The 20,857-nt window shown below is 44.8% G+C and overlaps 1 protein-coding gene across 1 annotated transcript in view; it reads right to left on the bottom strand.

The window, feature by feature from the left end:
- LOC311108871 (neuropilin-1a-like) overlaps positions 1-19,881 on the bottom strand; it is a 70,338-nt gene extending 50,457 nt beyond the window's left edge. The window contains 3 exon segments of the mRNA XM_084151649.1: positions 15,880-16,054; positions 17,668-18,102; positions 19,324-19,881. Coding sequence (XP_084007775.1) covers positions 15,880-16,054; positions 17,668-17,734 — 242 coding nt within the window. The 5' untranslated portion in view covers positions 17,735-18,102; positions 19,324-19,881.
- Between the last annotated feature and the right edge of the window lie 976 nt (positions 19,882-20,857).

The raw sequence follows: 20,857 nt of genomic DNA, 5'->3' as shown, positions 1-20,857 counted from the left end.
TGATGCAAATTACAGGCCTCTCTCATCTTTTTAAGTGGGAGAACTTGCACAATTGGTGGCTGACTAAATACTTTTTTTCCCCCACTGTAGTGCCCCTATATCGTGCACTAGTACCCTATGGGCCCTGGTCAAATGTAGTACATAGGGTGCGATTTTAGATGCCGCCTCAGAGAGTTCTAGATGGGATTTACAGGAAAAGCCTGTAGTCAGCTGTCAAAAGAATCTGCGTTCTGAGATCTGAAATCCTGCTGAAGTGCTAGCGAGACGTCAGGGCTAACAAACTGTCGCTCAGGACTGGAGCATAACATCATTACCGTTTGTACAAGGAGGTCGCCGGCCGAGACAAGTTTATCTCCATCCTTCTTTTTCCGAGCCTGTTATTTGAACAGTGAGAGACAGAACAACAACAACAAAAATCCAGAAAAACGCATGTCAAAAATGTTATAAATTGATTTGCATTTTAATGAGGGAAATAAGTATTTGACCCCTCTGCAAAACATGACTTAGTACTTGGTGGCAAAACCCTTGTTGGCAATCACAGAGGTCAGACGTTTCTTGTAGTTGGCCACCAGGTTTGCACACATCTCAGGAGGGATTTTGTCCCACTCCTCTTTGCAGATCTTCTCCAAGTCATTAAGGTTTCGAGCCTGACGTTTGGCAACTCGAACCTTCAGCTCCCTCCACAGATTTTCTATGGGATTAAGGTCTGGAGACTGGCTAGGCCACTCCAGGACCTTAATGTGCTTCTTCTTGAGCCACTCCTTTGTTGCCTTGGCCGTGTGTTTTGGGTCATTGTCATGCTGGAATACCCATCCACGACCCATTTCCAATGCCCTGGCTGAGGGAAGGAGATTCTCACCCAAGATTTGATGGTACATGGCCCGGTCCATCGTCCCTTTGATGCGTTGAAGTTGTCCTGTCCCCTTTGCAGAAAAATACCCCCAAAGCATAATGTTTCCACCTCCATGTTTGACGGTGGGGATGGTGTTCTTGGGGTCATAGGCAGCATTCCTCCTCCTCCAAACATGGTGAGTTGAGTTGATGCCAAAAGAGCTCGATTTTGGTCTCATCTGACCACAACACGTTCACCCAGTTCTCCTCTGAATCATTCAGATGTTCATTGGCAAACTTCAGACGGGCATGTATATGTGCTTTCTTGAGCAGGGGGACCTTGCGGGCGCTGCAGGATTTCAGTCCTTCACGGCGTAGTGTGTTACCAATTGTTTTCTTGGTGACTATCGTCCCAGCTGCCTTGAGATCATTGACAAGATCCTCCCGTGTAGTTCTGGGCTGATTCCTCACCGTTCTCATGATCATTGCAACTCCACGAGGTGAGATCATGCATGGAGCCCCAGGCCGAGGGAGATTGACAGTTATTTTGTGTTTCGTCCATTTGTGAATAATCGCACCAACTGTTGTCACCTTCTCTTGGCGATGGTCTTGTAGCCCATTCCAGCCTTGGGTAGGTCTACAATCTTGTCCCTGACATCCTTGGAGAGCTCTTTGGTCTTGGCCATGGTGGAGAGTTTGGAATCTGATAGATTGATTGCTTCTGTGGACAGGTGTCTTTTATACAGATAACAAACTGAGATTAGGAGCACTCCCTTTAAGAGTGTGCTCCTAATCTCAGCTCGTTACCTGTATAAAAGACACCTGGGAGCCAGAAATCTTTCTGATTGAGAGGTGGTCAAATACTTATTTCCCTCATTAAAATGCAAATCAATTTATAACATTTTTGACATGCGTTTTTCTGGATTTTTTTGTTGTTATTCTGTCTCTCACTGTTCAAATAAACCTACCATTAAAATTATAGACTGATAACGTACAAAATCAGCAGGGGTTCAAATACTTTTTTCCCTCACTGTACCTCACCAAGTCAGATGGACTGTGCTTACAGCTTTCCTCCAGCATGTGACATTCATTAAACCACAACTATAATAATAGTCTCACCCAACCTCTTCCCCCCTCTCCTCTCCTCCTCAGGTATGTAATTAACTAACTGTCAGTTGCTGAGTCTGACAGACAAGGAAGGAACAGGGTGGGCAGCAACATACTTTACATTTAAACGTCAGACTCCGACTCAGTCCTGAAATAAAACACACACTAATAGAGTTATTAACTTTGTGATTTCAGACTGCCGAGCGGCTATGGTAGGAAAGACCCACAGTTCACTGAGCTGAAATGGAAACTTGGACGGGAGATGTCAAGGGTGTCTCAAGCAATCAGTGGCTTTTTATAGCTTCTTACTCCAACAGTCCTGCATTGAGCCAACGGGAGAGAGTTAGGAGAGATTAGTGCCTAACCAAGTTCCCTTAGAACCAGTGTGTGTCTGTGAGTGAGGGTGTATGTGTGTGCGTATGTGAGAGTGTGTGTGTGTGGGGGGACCCACCCAGTGGTGGAAGCCACATTCTGAAGAATGATTAGAACAGAAGTGTTTAGAAGTGGGCTAAGGAGGGGAGACAGGAGGAGAGCTTCTCCTTTGGGCCTTATACCATGCCACATGGCTGGATAAGATCCTCCACACCCAAAGTCATCCACAGCTGCATCCATCAAAGCTTTTGCGTGTCACTCGTTCTGGCAAGCTTGGATCAGCCCAGCCCAGCTCATTGCAAAGCCCAGCCAATATCATATTTTTAGATGTGACTGGTTGGTTTTGATTTTTGCGGCTGCTTCGGCAATTATCATTATCAATGATGGATATATCATTATCATATCATTATCATTGATGAATGACATTGTTGAGAGATCCTGCATACGTTCTACCCAACAATCAGTTTAATGAATTTGGGTATTTAGACCCAATTATTGCATCTCACACTCATAATAGAACACAACACTCCTTTATTAGGAAATATGAGAGAGAGAGAGAGCAGACAGAATGTGGAGAGAACTTAGTTAGCCTTAGGGGGTTGCTGTCTGCTAAAGTTGGCGTTGGCTCACGCTGCAGTGGAAGAGGAAGGTATGAGGGGGAGGGGGAGGGGGAGGGGGAGAGCTGGAGGGATAGAACCAACCACAAAAGCCTCTACTGTTAGCGAAGGCCTCTAAACCTCATGTCCTTGTCGCACATGCGAGGGTTTGTGCTGTTTGCTGTTTTAGCCTCCCGTAAACTACAAGGTATGTTCAGCTTACAAGCTTTCTCCCTAGGCCCTACAGAAAGCCCTGAGGACCGAAACAGATCAGTAGCATATTTCTGTACCATAACTGCTGTTATAATATGAGCTCACAAGACCATTACACACACAAACCATAAGCCATGACAAGTAAGTCACAATAACGTGATTATAGATGGTTTGCTGTAAGACTGGTCATAAATAAAGCTAATATGAACTCTAGTTGGACTGTGGAGCGAGATTTAAAGGAAAACTCCACCCAAAAACGATCGTTTGGTATTTTTTCATTAGTCCATTGTTGATATAGTCCCAAAATATTTTGCATGTCAGCAATCAAGTTTTCAAGATATATAACTTTCAAAATACAGAAATACAGCTGGTATGGTGCATTTTTTAAAGGAATTCTCCTTTAACAGTGATCAATAACTGTGACTTGCCTCAAGTGCTGAATGACATTCTGATATATAGTGGTACATACATTTTAAAGTGTGACTGAATGAGGTGCATACAACCGTCAGAGAAACAGTTAATCTCATGACATACAGACACATACATGTACTTCAAGGATATATTAGAGACATTATGACCAGTTGTTCCATTAGTCATAAATCAATCTTTGGATACACTTGAACCTAAACTTGATCTAATTGCTTAATGTGTAGAGCTCTTTTTGGAGACATGCTCAAAGGCTAGCTAAATGCCAACAAACAGAAAACGTATATTCCTTCTCACCATGGAATCTATTACCTTTCACTGTCAATTCATGGGGTTAAACACTTAATGGAAGCAATACTTGTAGTAGTGATGTGAGAAAGTGTTAAAGTGCTGGTATTTTGCCCTCATTACGATCCCTTCATTTTCCATAAAACATCTTGTTATCATGAATAAAACAGGAATGAATAACCACAATTATTTAGAGAATCGCCCTGGGCAGAATGGAAATATGCATTTAGCACTTTTTCCTTTCCAAGTTAGCTCCTGAAATTAAATTCCATGCATATTTGTAGAAGAACATGTTTATGAATATTCAGGTAGTAACATAGCTGTTACTGAATATCCCAGCAGATGGTTTTCTAGGAAATGCATTATAACATTAACTCGGGGTCGGGTGACATTGAATAACCGACTAAATTACTCAACAATCCCCACATACTGAAGTCTTGCAACATGGCCTATACTGTACTATACAAACCACACCTTGGTTCAATTCCACAACAGAGTAACTAGCAACCTTGTAAAAACAGAGAGAGGAAATTGGAAATTGGAAAAGAAAAGAAAAGAAAAGGAAGTGTGGATAAAAAAAGCCCCAAGACAATAAGGCAGACCCAGACAGTAGCAGACAATAAGGTAGATGCAGACAATAAGGCAGATACAGACAGTAGCAGACAATAAGGTAGATACAGACAGTAGCAGACAATAAGGTAGATACAGACAGTAGCAGAGTAGCAGACAATAAGGTAGATACAGACAATAAGGTAGATGCAGACAGTAGCAGAGTAGCAGACAATAAGGTAGATACAGACAATAAGGTAGATGCAGACAGTAGCAGAGTAGCAGGTCCTCGTATTGTCTGTGTCAGGGAGCCATTTCTGGGGCCATTACTGAGAGAACAGCTCTGAACCTGGTTCCGAAGATAGCTACGGCCATTGTTACAAGTCAAGGGTAATAAAAGGGGGATGGAGGGATGGAGGGATGGGGGTTATGTGGCACGGCAGGGCAGACATGCACCATCTTCCATTAAAAACACAATCCTCCTCACCCCCTCTGTCCCTCTTCACCCTACCCCACCTTTCCTGGTCGCCCTGGCCCTATACCACTCAAGCTCAATGGCATGAAGCATGAATGGGGGCAGGCCATCGAGTTAGGAATTTGAATAATTGAATAGGATCTCTATGGGGCTGCCTGCCATGACACGCAACCCTGCAGTCAGTGAGCCTTCCCTGCCCTGCACATGTTTCCTGTAATGATGCCTGATCCCATGTTCTCTCAGTGTAACTGACAGCCAATCACAGAGCAGATATACAGGGTCATCCTAGGGTCACTCTGACACTGTACAGGAAGAGTATGAGAAGAGGAAGTGCCTCTGCCGTGAAGGAATCTGTACCATACAAATTATAATAATCCCTCTCATCCATATCATTAAGATGATGATATGATGAATGCTATGATGAAGTTCATAAAACATTTGGGAGAAAATAAGAGGCAATGAGGAAGAGGGTCAAAAAGTATGACCCACTGGACTTTGTGTGGGACTAAAGAGAAGATACGGTATGACTTCTGATTTACGAGACAGCCAGCACTGCGAGCAAGACATATGTAAAAAAGAAGAAAAAAACAAGATCATTTTCAAACTATATGGCCCATTTATTGACTAATGTGAGATGCATGCTCCCTCTCTCGTGAGTAATGAGCTGTGTGTATTCTGCACAGTGGATGCTAAGAGTGGGGGGAGGAAAGGGGGAGGAAAGGGGGGAGGAACGGGGTCAAACAGAGGTAAAGCCATTGGGTGGCATTTCTACTTTTTCCTCTCCACAATGAGGAGAGAGAAAGGAGAGATGAGAAAGGAGAGAGGAGAAAGGAGAGAAGAGAAAGGAGGGAGGAGAAAGGAGAGAGGAGAACGGTGAGAGGAGAAAGGAGAGAGGAAAGGGAGAGAGGAGAAAGGAAAGGGAGAGAGGAGAAAGGAGAGAGGAGAAAGGAGAGAGGAAAGGGAGAGAGGAGAAAGGAGAGAGGAGAAAGGAGAGAGGAAAGGGAGAGAGGAGAAAGGAAAGGGGGAGAGGAGAAAGGAGAGAGGAGAAAAGAGAGAGGAGAAAGGAGAGAGGAAAGGGAGAGAGGAGAAAGGAAAGGGAGAGAGGAGAAAGGAAAGGGAGAGAGGAGAAAGGAGAGAGGAGAAAGGAGAGAGGAGAAAGGAGAGAGGAAAGGGAGAGAGGAGAGAGGAAAGGGAGAGAGGAGAAAGGAGAGAGGAAAGGGAGAGAGGAGAAAGGAAAGAGGAGAAAGGAGAGAGGAGAAAGGAGAGAGGAGAAAGGAGAGAGGAAAGGGAGAGAGAATTGGGGGCAGAGAGAAAGCGATGGAGAGAGAGAGAGAAGAAGAGAGAGAAGAAGAGAGAGAAAGGCTATGGTAGTATTAGGCTAATGGGTGACAACTTGAAAAACGCTGGCGGTCTGGGGGCGCAGGGTCAGTGTCGTCCCATGCTCCTGCCGGCAGACCAAGCCAGGCCTGTCTCCTCTCTCACTCAGCCGTCCCCTGATGCTTTTATCTGGCTCCGCACAGGCTAGGGAGCTGGCGGGTAATAGTAATAACTGTACTGGGACTTACTCAATTAAAAAGGCCCATTTGCCTCTCTCTTCCTCCCCATCCACCCTCTCCTCCCTCCCAGAAGACTGCAGCATAGAAACAGCAGGGAGTTATGGGAGGCCGGGTCCTGCTACCCCTCGACCAGGTCAGAGAGATATACAGCCGGCTGGGATAGAAGCCTGGGATAGCCTAGTGGCTGGCTGGAGAGAGGAGCAGGGAGGACAGAAGGAAAAGGGATTTTGTGCAGGGCGCCCTTTCTACTCTACCACACACACATACATAAAGACAGGGGTGGCAGGTAGCTTAGCGCTTAAGAGTGTTGGGCCTGTAACCAAGAGATCGCTGGTTCAAATCCCAGAGCCGGCAACGTGGACAAAATCTGCTGTTCTGCCCTTGAGCAAGGCAGTTAACCAACAACTGCTCCCTTGGTGCCGATGACAAGGATGTTGATTAAGGCAGCCCCCCGCACCTCTCTGATTGAGGGGTTGGGTTCAATGCGGAAGGCACATTTCAGTTGTACAACTGACTAAGTATCCCCTTTCATTTCTTTATTTCTGCTCTTGACAGGAAGCGGAAGAGGATGACGAGTCATTTGGAATGTGTGCACCACATGTATTTTGGCGTGACCAGTTATTTGACTGATTGCCAGATAGCATCTCTCACATCCTCTTCTCATGGCTGCCTCATCCCCTCCTCATTTCCAATCAAAATTCCCCTTTGTTCACACTTTAATATACTTTATTCTTCTAATGATAATGTTGTTTGGAAGCCAAATAGGCCATGCTGCGAAGGCTGTGAGGGCGAGGTGCCAAGCAGTGCATCTCTTCCACAACAACAAAAACAACGTGTGTGGGCCGAGGGCTGTAGGCCGGGCAGAGGGTAGGGGGTATGGAGGGGTTGGCATTGCCCAGTCTTTACCCACTGCCCATGCTGATTAAAGTGCTGATCTGATGGGCCAGTCTAGTGGATCCTGCCAAGTTTTTGGAAGGCAAATTAACTGGCCTCTCCTTACTGGGCCTTAAATGCACACCCTGGTCTGGCTGCCAAATTGGAGCCCATTCGCATAGAAACTAGATGCCTCTGACCATGCTTGCGTCCTAAACTGCACCCTACTCCCTATATAGTGCACAACTTTTGACCAGAGGATCTGGGTCAAAGTAATGCACTATAGGGAAAATGGTGACGCTATATGCAGCCCATGTCTCCCTCTAGCCACTGGAGGGCCCAAGGATGGCGAGGAGAGGAGGTGAGAAGCCCTCTCTAGGACCCTGTTGAGGGGTGGCGCTAGGGTAGGGTATTGTAACAGAGAGGCCACTAGCACCCCCCTGCGAAACAATCTGATCTTAAAAGGGTACTATATAACGGTGCAGAAGGGCTAAATTGACCATCCATGTGCCTATTGAGGCTATTTACGTAATAGAATTATGTTGTGAGAAAAAGGCGGTAGCTTTGTTGATTTACCTAGAAGAGATCAAGTGGGAAAGCCAACAAAGCGAGGGTTTGTTGGGTGGCTCTAACTCAATCAGAGATTAGCGGGGTCCAGAGACATCCATCACTGCCTGATTTCCCGCTGCCACTGCCTCCCGCTTGCAATCAGCCCACACACAAACATACACGCAGGCACGCACAAACACACACACCCTTGTCAACCTCCAGTGAGCTGTGAGGGCCGGGGAAACACCACACCAGCTATCGACGGACAGGATGGCAAACCACTCCATGGTGTGCACAATCACAGAGACGGATGGAGAACTACGGACCGAGGACGGTTGGAATCCAGCCGGCCTGAAATAGGACTTTCCTACCTACCGCAAAACAAAACCACTTGGCCTTCAGAGCCTCTCCTGGGTGATGCTGGAAGCTGGAAGAGCCCCCAGTCTCTGAAGGTGCATATATATTGGTCCGACATGGGCCCAACTCGCCTGTATATAAATGTACCTCGAATCCTCCACTCCTCGCCCCCCTGCAGCTCACTAAGCACAGAGGCTTTAGGGCAACAAACAGGCCTGGGAGGACCTGAGGAACAAAGGCATATCCATCAAACCCTGAGGGCCATTCAGAGCTACGGCACTAAACCAAACACGGCTAACATGCCCAGACATGGTGTATTAAGACTCCACAGACTCTACAGCTCCAACTGGCCACATCAACAGGCCTCCACAACCTCCAATAGGCCTCATCAATTAAAACAGGATTCCATAGACTCTTTCCTCTAGGGACTAGGAGGGTGGAGGGTGGAGGAGAAGAGAAGCATTGTGAGGTACTGCTTTCTACTAATCCCCCCCTCCTCCTACAGCCATCCCATAATTACCCCTTGTTTATTTTCCCCTTTTGTTGTTTTGCGTGCAACCAGAAAAACTCCATATTTAAAACAGCCTCTCTTACATGGAAACAGAGAGAGACGTGGAGGAGTAGGAGGAGAGCTAAAGAAAAACCTGTTGCTTATCATATTATGCTTATCTAAAAAGTGTTTGAGTTAAGACTGTGTGCTCGTATTGCCAATGTCTTTGGAAACAGTACAGTAATTGAATTACGAGTGTTTAATGCTTTTTCGTCTTTCTCTGGAAGTAAAATGTGTATGAATTTCTTACAGTCCACAGATCTGTGTCCAGATAGAGACAATGCTATCCTCTATCATGGGGTGCATCCCAATGGCACCCTATTTCCTGCATAGTGCACTACTTTTGACCAGGGCCCATACAGACTATGTTGGGAACTATGCACTTTGTAGGGCTATTTTCCTGGGAGTCTGTTTTGGATAAAAAGCAAGGCATACTACAAGAAATCCCTCAGCTGTCTGGGCTGCGACATCATTCACTAAAAAAGTCCATATAGGGATGCTTGTATGGCTCTGGACGGAAAAAACTTAACAGGCCGCAGCCAAACAAAACTCAGATACTAAATCATCCATTCTCAGTGAACATGGGAAGATAACTCCCCACATTAAAACTAAATCAACCTGAAACGTGATATCTTTATATGGTTGCGTAGCAGAGTTATAGGTCTCCAATTCGGCTTTTTTTTTTATTTACGACTGAGACCCCTTTCTCCTCTTATCCTTCCTTTCTTCCTCTCCTCCTCCTTCCCCTCCTCTTCCTTCTCCTCCTCCTCTGAAGTGGAGCCCTCCTGCGGTGTAGAAGAGTGGCTCGCCTCCCGGTTGTGGTGTGCGTGAGCTGGATGCGCATGAATCAAAGGAGTGACAGAGCAGCAGGGAGGACGGCAGATGTCACGGCAAGAAAGCTTTTCAATCAGGCTGCCCTTCCAACACTGGCCAAGGTGAACACTTCACTACTGGGAAACCCATCTCCTCTAGCCAGGGATAGACATGCGCGCACACACACACACACACACACACACACACACACACATACACACACACACACTCACACGCACACCTACACACTTACATCCTGCTCATTAGCCAAAGGACTTTGCCACCATTAACCCTTTGAGTAATTTAAGAGAGAAATGAGAGAGAGAGACATAGAAAGAGGGAGAGATAGAGAGAAAGAGCGAAAGAGAGTGAGAGAGAGAGAAAGAGAGAGAGAGAAAGAGAGAGAAAGTGAGAGAGAGAAAGCGAGAGGATTCCTACATCACTCTCTTCTTCAGCCTTTTGTCCTCTATCTTATGACAGAGGTGAACCTCTCTTTTAAACATGACCCCAGAGAGATAGTTTAGATAGGGCTTTCATCTGCTGGGAAATGCTAATTACACTAGTTTTAATGGGTCACCGGACTGGCCAGAGGTACTTCTGTATGCTGTGAATATACCAGAAAAACAGGGCTTTCTGAAAACCTGTGTGCTCTTTTCTGTTATGGCAAGTTATGATTTGGGATAATTCAGAGCAACAACTCACCTTGAAGCAAATTGCTATCAGTGGTGCTGTTCTAATGTAATTTGAGATACAATGTACTTCCTACTGTACAACACTAGAGGCGGACCTTAGGCAAAATTACCAGGTGCATCATTTCAGCCGCTATTGTCCTACTCTGTAGTTTAAATAAACAGTGCTGCTGCTCTCTGCATTTCATCTCGTTGAGCAGATCTGCCTCTGTTATTTCAACTCTGCTTTGATCTTGTATAGCATAACTGCTTCACTGACACATACTTACACAACAGAGACCCATAAACAACTAGAAATCCTGTCTGTTAGCCAGGCTATAAGTATCTCCAAAAATTCATGTCAGCCTAAATCTCTTCCCCTGGCCCTAAGAGGTCATAGCCTGCCTGCCTGTTTTAAAAGGCCTGAACGTGCCAACAGAGAATAAAAAAGCCTCGTTACATTCCTGCCTTGTTTATTTTCCTCCATGACAACGGTGGCTGATGGACGATCACGCAGCCCACTCACCACCTCCTTATTTGCTTGTGCAGCGGACGAACGTGAGAGAGGATCTGCACCCCAAATGGTACCCTATTCCTTTTATAGTGCTCTATTGGGCTTATAGGACTCTGGTCAAACTAAGTGCAATATATAGGGAATAGGGTGGCATATGGGATGCATCCAGGGAGTGAAAGGGGAAGTGAGTGGGAGAGACAGCACACTTTATTCAGGGGATTTCTGGGGGAGTTATGGGGCACTTCCACACAGAGATGGAGCCTCTCCACAGAGGAGAGAGGACCCACTGATATCCCAACCCCAGCAGGGAGCTTCAGACCCAGCCAGGCTTGTGTGGCAGTACCGGGGAAGCAGTCACAGCAGTGAGTCCCATGCACAAACCCTCTCCTTCTTCACAGTACCCCTCGTCTACTCTGAGAGGAACAGGTGGTCTTCATTGTTAAACATGAAGTGTTGTGTTACGAACCTATGAGTCAGTCAGGGTCTTAGGATTCGTGCTGAACAAAAAGACCTGTATGAAAACAGAACTCTCCAGAACCAGTAGGGGGCTGAGTACACTTTCCCCTGCTTTTCCCTGCTGTAACTCATGTCTGTAGTCTAGGTTTATGTCCCAAATGGCACCCTATTCCCTACATAGTGCACTACTTTTGACAAGAGCCCTATGGGGCACTATATAGGGAATAGGGTACCATTTGGGTTGCAAGCCTGTAGTCCAGCAGGGCTAGCCAGGAGGAATGCCCGGCAGGGCGGGCGGAGAGTGGAGGGCAGAGGGCAGGCAGGCAGGATGTGTATTGTCTCAGACCACAGCGAAGAGTGTTTGTCTTCCCAGCAGGGTATGTGGCTCTCCGAGGGGGCTACTCGACAGGAGAGGGGAGGGGGTCATAATTAGAGAGAGGAAAAAGCTGCTTTTTCAAGCCTTGAGTTACGGGCAGTCACAGTCAGTAGCAGCGGAGCTATAGGAGCTAGGGGAGCTAGGGGAGCTAGGGGACGGAGTGGGGAGCTCAGCTAGTGGGGAGCTCAGCTAGTGGGGAGCTCAGCTAGTGGGGAGCTCAGCTAGTGGGGAGCTCAGCTAGTGGGGAGCTCAGCTAGTGGGGAGCTCAGCTAGTGGGGAGCTCAGCTAGTGGGCATTGTGTGTTAGACGAGCTGAATCTTTCACTCACTGACTGACAGTCTTTCTCCCTCTCTCCTCTCTCTTCTCCCCTCTCCCCTCTCTCCTCTCCCCCTCTCCTCCTCTCCTCCTCTCTCCTCTCCCACCACAAAGGGCCTTCTTCAGAAGGCATTCCCCGAATATTTCCCCTCACCCTCCATGTCTCCTCGCCATCTCAGGACAGCATGGGCTGTCACACAGGAATTCACTGTTCTCTGAGGTCCAGCAAACACAGGACAGGCGGATAGAGGAGGGAGGAAGGAATAAGGAGACATATAGAAGGAATCATCTTCTCTCTTTTCATCTCTCAAAAACATAGAAAAGAGGAAAGAGAGACAATTTCATATAGAAAGCAACCTCTCCTCTTCTTACCCCATCACTCAATTCGAACCCCTCTTTCCGTCAAAAGGCAGCTCTACTCCTCTGCAGTCTTCACCATAGCTATGAGGGGATTTCACATTGTGTGGGCATAGAAAAAAATCTGTCTGATTTTTGTTTGGTCAGTGGATCCAAGCACATCAATGATTCATTGTGCTGTCAAAAGCATATCATATTGGTGGAATGTTGATTCCAACCAACGCAGCTTTCATAAAAAGCAACAACACACTCTGCAAGGTTTTTTTAGCCAAGGTTTTCTAAGTCTCCCATTGAATGAGATATGTTAGATTATTACAGAATATGTCCTCAATCTTTGAGAAAATTCCCCAAACAGAAACAGACAAGGTCTGTGTCCACATTAGGCCAAATTATTATTCCACTTCCTATGAGTGAAAAATGTCTGTCACTTGGTTATGACTTCATATCCAGCCAAACATCCATCTCTCAATGAGACAACATAACTGCCACAACTACACGTCTGGCGGACAGTATTGTCATTGTGGTGAACCTGAGTACACAGAGGGCAAGCTCACGGAATATACGTTTACTCAATTTTGCCTTGTCACCAAGAAAGCGGTTCATTCCACTGAAGTTCAGTTCAGAGCGAATTGACTCCAAATATTTGTCTTGACGGGCCAGGCTTTTACCTCAAACTTCATTAGGTTTGTGAGAGCTACAACGGTGGAGCAACCCAGAAACACAGCATGAGAGTCTATACAATGCTGCATGGAAAGGTAAACATTTCCCACATTTCAATGGCCACTTAGTCCTTATCTACTGATTAACTGTTTTCCTCCAACTCTCCACTCTCTCAGGATACGAGTTGTAGACCGAGTCTGTGTCCCAAATGGCACCCTATTCCCTATATAGTGGAGAACACAGGGCCCATAGGGCTCTGGTCAAAAATGGTGCACTATGAAGGGAATAGGGCGCCATTTGGAATGCATACCTAACCTTCCAAACAAATCCATCAGCCAGTCACATGTGTAACAATAGAGGTAGCCTCAGCCACTGCCGGTTTTTACAAGCATTTTCAGCTTGCTTTTTGTTTGGTTGGTTGATAACGGCCATGTAGGAGCACATGTGGAGCATGTGTGTTCCATTTGGACCAATAATTAGATTGCAGGGGAGCGCACTGAGGCTTGCATTGTAGCTGCCTGCTTACCCCCTACCCACTGGTCAATCAGATAAGCAAGGCAAGGCTCCCATTCTGGGACTGGCCTTCATCAGTTCCCATTATGCATGGGGTGTTTGTCTGAGTTGAGCTGCGACTGGATGGCCCATGGAAGTCTGATTACTGCTGCTGTACAAATCACATCAACCGAACCGCTATCTACCAACACAAAGACACCATGGCCATGAAGCACATACGTATCTCTCCCTCCCAAGCCTTAATTGACTTATCTACATTATGACATGTCCCTCTAGCTATTAACACAATGAGCGGCCTTCACTTTACTAAGCACCATTAGGCTACTTGAGTTGAGACTTAGGGCTGAGAAAAAAAAGAGAGCCTAATTGAATGACTGCATCTTAAACTGCAGCCTATTCCCTATATAGTGCAATACTTTTGATCAGAGCCCTATGGGCTCTGGTCAAAAGTAGTGGACTATGTAAGGGATAGGGTGCTATTTGGGACTTTGCCAATGTCACTGGCCATCTTCCTCAGCCAGTCTAAAGTGAACACATAAGTGGAAACTAGTGGAACTAAAGTCCCATGAAAACTGCTCAATTAAAACATTAAATATGAAACGCTACCAGACCAAACAGAGCAGAGGAGAGGTGAAGAGCCTTGAGGTCAAGCTGACCCTGTTTCTCCACTGTATATTACTGCATCCCAAATGGCACCTTATTCCCTAGAGTGCACTACTTTTGTCCAGAGCCTTATGAAAAACCTTATGGACTCTGGTCAAAAGTAGTGCACTAAATAGGGAATAAGGTCCCATTTGGGACACATATGACTGCATGAACCACACGAATCACTTGTGACTTGATTAAGTTTCAAAGACGCCTCTGCAGGTTAGTTGTTGTTAGTGTGTTTCCCTCTAGCACTGTGGTTTATAACCTGTGACCACTCTATGGGTAGCATTACACTGTAAAAACACTGTAAACCCTGGTTCTGCTCCAAACATAATAAGCACGTTTGGCAAAGGTGGGAACAAGGAAAATAACATTCTCTTTATACACAACTAACAAATGTACAGAGGGACAAGCAATTAACTGCATGGCAGGTCAGCCCCAACATGGAAAACAGAAAACTTCAATGGGACGTGGACTGAAACGTTAGAACTCATTTGTAAACAATACGGAAATGATCAAACTTGAAGTTCACCGAGGACATTTATTTTCAACTGAAAAAAGGGAAGCCATAATGCATTTTGTGCCTTGAGGCTGAATTCCTTGTTTTTTTGTTTGAGTGTTTAAACACAGGAAACTCATTCCTGGTTAATTCCATTAACAAAAGTATTGTTTCCTCTTTCTGTATGTCCACACACACACACACACACACACACACACACACACACACACACACACACACACACACAGACACAGAAACAGACACAAACACACACACATGCAGTAACCTTGTGTCTGGGGAAATTTTAACACTCCCTGGGTGATTCAATCTGAGCTAGGAAAAGTCAGGACCATCAGGACCCTCCTCTGGAAGACAGCAGTGGTCAACCAGGCAGTAAATCACAGAATGGCCCTTTATAGAAGCAGTAAAGCCATATATACCCAAAGTGTCTTTTTTTCACCAAACTTTTAACCTAAATCCAATGACATGGTTCAAATTATTGTTGATTTCACTTTGAATCCACATTAGTTGACAACTCAATCAAATGTAGATCAAAACTAGTGGTTGAACAGACGTCTGTGCCCAGTGGGCAGAGATTATGTTAAAACAGTACAATCTATGGGCCTACATGGTATTCAGCGAAAACACAAAGGGCATAGCAGGGAAAGAGCTTGGACATAGTGCATAGTGGGGATACAGTAACAGTATCCAGCCCTGTTCACTCTGTGTTCTCTAGCTGCCCCTCCAGTGTAAACAAAGGCTCAGAGGGAACACACACACACAGGGAGCCGGGAACAGGGCAGAGACAGAGGGAAAGGCAGCCAGCCCAGGCTGAGACATTGCTTCACCTCAGGGCACCACTGACACAGGGAGGCAGCAGGCTCATCACATTACTGTGGAGCTCCGGTTTCATAGCCTGGCTGCCTGGCTTAGACCAGGTTAACCGTTTGACCTAGTGTGGCGTAACACCTTAAAGCTTAAATGTCAAACAAGGATTTGTAACTGACCCAGAAAAATGGGTAATGATGACAAAAGGTGGACTGATATGGGAAGAGAAACGTATAGAAGCTTAGATTTCCACTAAATGGGCTTACTTCCTCAATAGAAAGACCTATGTGAATATGAAAAACATTCAGAGTAAAATCTCTCTCAGACAATGACAAGAAAATAAATTCTGAAGCAAGTATCTTTTTTTAACACTCCTTCTGCCTCACACATGAAGGCAGCGTTGCGCTCTAAATAATTCCATGGCCACTAGATGGCGGGCTTTCATGTAAAATATGCACGAACGGAGTAGAGGGCAGCCAAGCCAACTTACTTGCACTCTCTGTCCTCGAGATCAAAATGCGGGTTAAAGTTGATTAGAATTCTCTGGTGAGGTCCAGGCGCTGTTATCACCCAAACGCATTTCTGAGATGGCAAATATGATGCCGGATAGCCAGGTGAGGTGAGGTAATTCGCATTCGTTATTCTGATGTTGTCCCCACACTTGTCTGCAAGAAAGAAAGTGGAGAAAAGACAGTCAGCACAACATCCCAAAGTGACACAGATACAGGGATTCAAATTAGTAAATAATGTTGGCTAGAATTGAATGCAGAAAGAGTGTGTTTTAATCAAAATATTGTCCAGATGAAGATGGAGAGTAGGCCTATACGCGTTTTCAAAATCAAACTGGAGTCGAACATGATTGTTTGAATAATTGTTATAAATATATATTTAGGCTGATAAATTACGAGCCAACTCCATAGAAATATATACCCACGGTGTCTAAATAAATACCAAACAAATGGAATATGCGTTTTGGCTACTTTGGATAGGTCTACCTGCGTAAAGACACACGGTAAAGTCAATAATTTCTGACCGTCATTGCGCTAAAGATTATGAATTTCTCCCACATTTTGATAAATGTGTTATATTTACTTTTCATTGTATTAATTTGCTCAGTTAACACAGTGTGGTACACATTTTATTTTACAGGCCTATAGAAGGATGGTATACAATACAATTGTTCACAAACATTATCAAAAGTTTCGGCTATAGCCTACTGTTAATTTTAATGGTTTGTGTTGGGCCAAAACGGTTGATGTTAATCGCTTGTCATTTAAAGTAAAAATGATTTTTCAAAAATAGGCTACTTTAAAAATCTGTGAAATGTCACCAACAGCTATTATCTAGAACAACTCATAATGACAGGGAGTAATGGATTAATGTAGCGGACAGGGAGCTGCTGTGGCTGTACCGGGGTATGGCTGAGCCTCCATGGGAATGGCACATATGGCGCCATGCGACTTGTAGACAATGTGTCATATGGCAATAACGCCAAACAATTAAAAATGATAGACTCTAGTTTTTTCACAATTTATCTGTGAGGCGCATAATTGATTTGTATTTTGGGGTAGACTATGTATTCATGAATACATAAAACCAAATATCTATGCCATCTATTTTTCGTTTGCTGAGTAATCTATATTAACGAATGATGCTCGTAATGTTTGTTAGATTCACGCAGATCCTTATAAAACTTGTTTTCCTTTTCATACAGACCAATTCTCCAAGCGCCGGAGAATAACGAGTACTTTCTCGTGTCTAGAGACAAGCCACTTCAAGTAGCCCAAATTAGCCTCTCAGTTTATCTTCATTTATGTGTGCGCAATCATGCTTTTCTATTATAGCTACCATCTGCCATGTAAAGTACTTGAAAATGTGTTTTGAATAGGATACAATGCAATGTTCAAGGGAATTGGAAATATAGCGGTTCATTCTTTCTTATGTCTCTCTTTTCATTTTATCGTAAATGAGTTTGCTCATAGTGGAAACGAAGCAATGAAGTGCCGCCTACATGTATTTGCTACAGCAATGAAAGAGGGAAGTACCCTAGTACTAGGCTACTGTGGCCAAACTTTTTATAACATTTGAAAAATAGAACGACCCACACTACAGTAAAATACCTGTGACAATGGCAGCACTAACCCGCGGGGAAGACAGGCAGGTGAATGCGTAACGAGTCAGAAAACATCCGCGGAGGTTTAGAGACGGTTAATCCTTAAAAACATCAGGATAAGTATGCTAGCCCAGCACAGCCGAGGGAATATCAGTTGTCACTTACCATTTTTGAAAGCCTTAGCGACGAAGAAGATTCCCATTAAGAGGAACAGCACTAATCCACAATGCATCCTTGTTTTGTTAGAAACAAAATAAAATGAGTAAAAACTAAATAAAACTCCTCCCAAGGTTTTTCAGGTCCTGTTATTCTTCCTTATTTTCAAGCTTGGGCCGAAAGAAAACAAATAAAGCAGAAGTGTCTTGACTAAAGCAGTTGAAATGTGTCTGGATATGTCTCAGGTCCGCTGCTGTATCCTGTCATTCAGGTCCGGTTTCCTCTCTCTTCCAGTTGGGTTCCTCTCTTAAACGCTGGCGTTGCCATTTCCTCCACACAAGTAGTCGGAGCCAGTAAAAGAAGAAGTAAAAATCCCCGGCACCAGCACCACTCCCGTTTCAACACCTTGGAAACGATGACCAGGCAAGAGGTAATCCGTCGGTGCTAAATGGAAAGAAATATTGAGTGTAAGCAGCAGTGGTGATATTCGTTTCAAAAGTGGGCAGATTAGCAAATCAACCTCGCGTTGTGCCCCTTTGCGCTCTGCTGATTCAAAAATCTGACAAGACACGAACTAGTAATACTAACATCTGGCGAAAGTCATTGCCATAATAGAGGCTTAAAACGATGTATACAACCCCTAAATTGCGACCGCTTTTCTCTTTTGAGCGGGTGTGCTGCCTGCTTCAGCCTGGTTGCTCGAGCCTAAATCTCAGAGGTCTCTGATTGGTTTGATTACAAATATGCATAGCCCAACCTATGGACGCCACCTCTCTCTTTAAAAGCGGAGGTCTCCGTTCCTGTTCCGAGACTCACTCTGTCTCACTTGCAGATCACCAGCCAGACCTGAAAGTGACAGCGCACACGGACTGTCACACTGTCACTGGCAACTGGATGTCACTAAACTCCCAAATCAACAACGCTAACAAACAGCTCAACTGGAGGACAATAACATAGACCACTACTGCCTCCAAAACCTGTATTTTTGTGTCCCAAACGACATCTCTTAAAGCCGCTCTGCTAATTCTGAATTCAATGGAGCTCAATAGGAGAGAATAGCCTCCTTCAAATGCTATTTGGTATTCAATATCGAATTATCATTCAAAAGAAGAAATATTGATTCGCAATATTAATATATTTTTACCACATCTATGTTTACGCATCAATGGGCTATGTAGATATCTTAGTTAAAGCATGAATCACGATAAAGCATTAATAAAACGTCACATTGAGATTTAGGGGAAATCAATTGCAGTGCAAAGCATCAAGCAATTTGCCTTTTTAGACTATCTGTCCTTATGGCACTGCACAAAAGGAGGAATTGCATTCAATATGAAATGCTTTCGACTAGCTGCTATGCTCACCAAGTCACAAAATAAAACGGAGTGCAACTACTATGACACGAATCCAAGGGCGTCTAACATTCCTTACATGTGACACTGGAATCTGAATTACAGAGTAATTCAACATTTCAAGCAATACAAAACTTGCACATTCCCTGCGTTCTATGCTGTTCAGAGAGATAGTAGCCTACTTCAATGCAGTGTATTTTTAACACAATGTGAATGAAAGCTAAGAGCCTGCATCACTCAGTGTTCTTCATATAGCAAAATTGTTCTGTCTCTCCTGATTTCAAGCCATGTAAAGAATACAAATGGCAATCACCTGCGTCTCGTAGACTCACTCACAACCCCATATGTATCCAATATCGAAGCGAAGCAGCTTTCGGCAGGCTGACAGTTTCCCCTCTCTTTTTCTCTGTCAAAGTCTCCACACCTCCTTCCAAATCCGTAAACCTCAAAACCACCACAGGAAAGGACAGGTCTCCACAGCTGACGAGGGAGGAAGTCAATTCCCAATTATTTCCCCAGTCAATCAGTAGCCTGTCGTACGCCGGAGCCGGTCCGGGCAACCTTGTAGCTCAGCACCTCTCCGCTCCGCGCAAAGGCACGCACCCGCTGCCAATTCCTTCCCGGAGACTCAACTCAGCTCACACACAGCCAGCTATCCGCTGCTCTCACTAGTATGAAGTGAGGGATACGGGATTTGTGCTTACAATGAGCAGCACGGCGCCGGTAAAAGTCAGTCTAAAAATATCACCCAAGGTTACAAAATGTCAATATCCTATAGATCATTGACTGCTTGAATCGAATTTAGCATTTCTTATTCCTCTCTCTGTACTGCGCGTCACGCACCTCTCTTGTTTCTGTGCTCGGCTACTGTGGCTCTGATGAGAACGCAGGGTTGGTTTGGAGTGTCCGGCGTCTCGAGACCCAGCCAACCAGTCACACGCCCATTTACCAGGGGGTTGCCTCGACAATCGAGATGTAGATTCAACTGCCTGCCTCTCTTATCGCAGTCTACAGAATAGACTGAGTCACATTAGAGATTAGGACACATCTGAACACACCCACAACATTAGCACTGATAATACAACTGCCATTCAGCTTACTCATATGTTCAAGGCTATTATTGATCATTTTTGTGTAATGATCTACTAATAAATAGCCATTGCCCCAAACTGCATTCTTACAGTCTATATGGACCTTGTATGAACAGTCTTCTGAAATGCTCACATTGAATGTGTTGAAATTCACACTTAATATTGACTAGCAGTCTGGTATGGACTTATTTGGTAGCAGGTACACTCTTAGAAAAAAGGGTTCCAAAAGGGTTCTTGTGCTGTCCCCATAGGAGAACCCTTTTTGGTTCCAGGTAGAAACCTTTTTGGTTTCAGGTACCATTTTGGGTTCCATGTAGAACCCAAAAGGGTTTTACCTGGAACCAATAAGGGTTCTTCAAAGGGTTCTCATATGGGGACAGCCGAAGAACCCTTTTAGGTTCTAGATAGCACCTTTTTTCTAAGAGTGTATAGCCTACCATTGAGAGACCTGGGCCAGGGAGCGCATATAGGGCACACGCGATCCTGTAAGTCTGGAACTTGCTATTGGCCAGAAGTGACCCTGTGTCATGATATTAATAATATGGATATTGTGAATATAAAACGAGTTATTGATTGACATGATAATTTAAACAAGCTGAACTCCTATATGTCAACGTTAGAAAGACCTTTGGCGATTGTTAGGCTATTCACTAAAATATATTTAACTCCCATTGCCTTCATATTGAAATGAATCACATCAAATGCACAAAAATGACATCCCGCCCTGATATATAGGGGGGTTGAATACATTGACTC

Source organism: Coregonus lavaretus (genome assembly GCF_964263955.1).
Source record: "Coregonus lavaretus genome assembly, chromosome: 34".
Taxonomy (NCBI): domain Eukaryota; kingdom Metazoa; phylum Chordata; class Actinopteri; order Salmoniformes; family Salmonidae; genus Coregonus; species Coregonus lavaretus.
The sequence above is the reverse complement of the archived record's forward strand: the minus strand, read 5'-3'. Positions and strand labels throughout refer to the sequence as shown.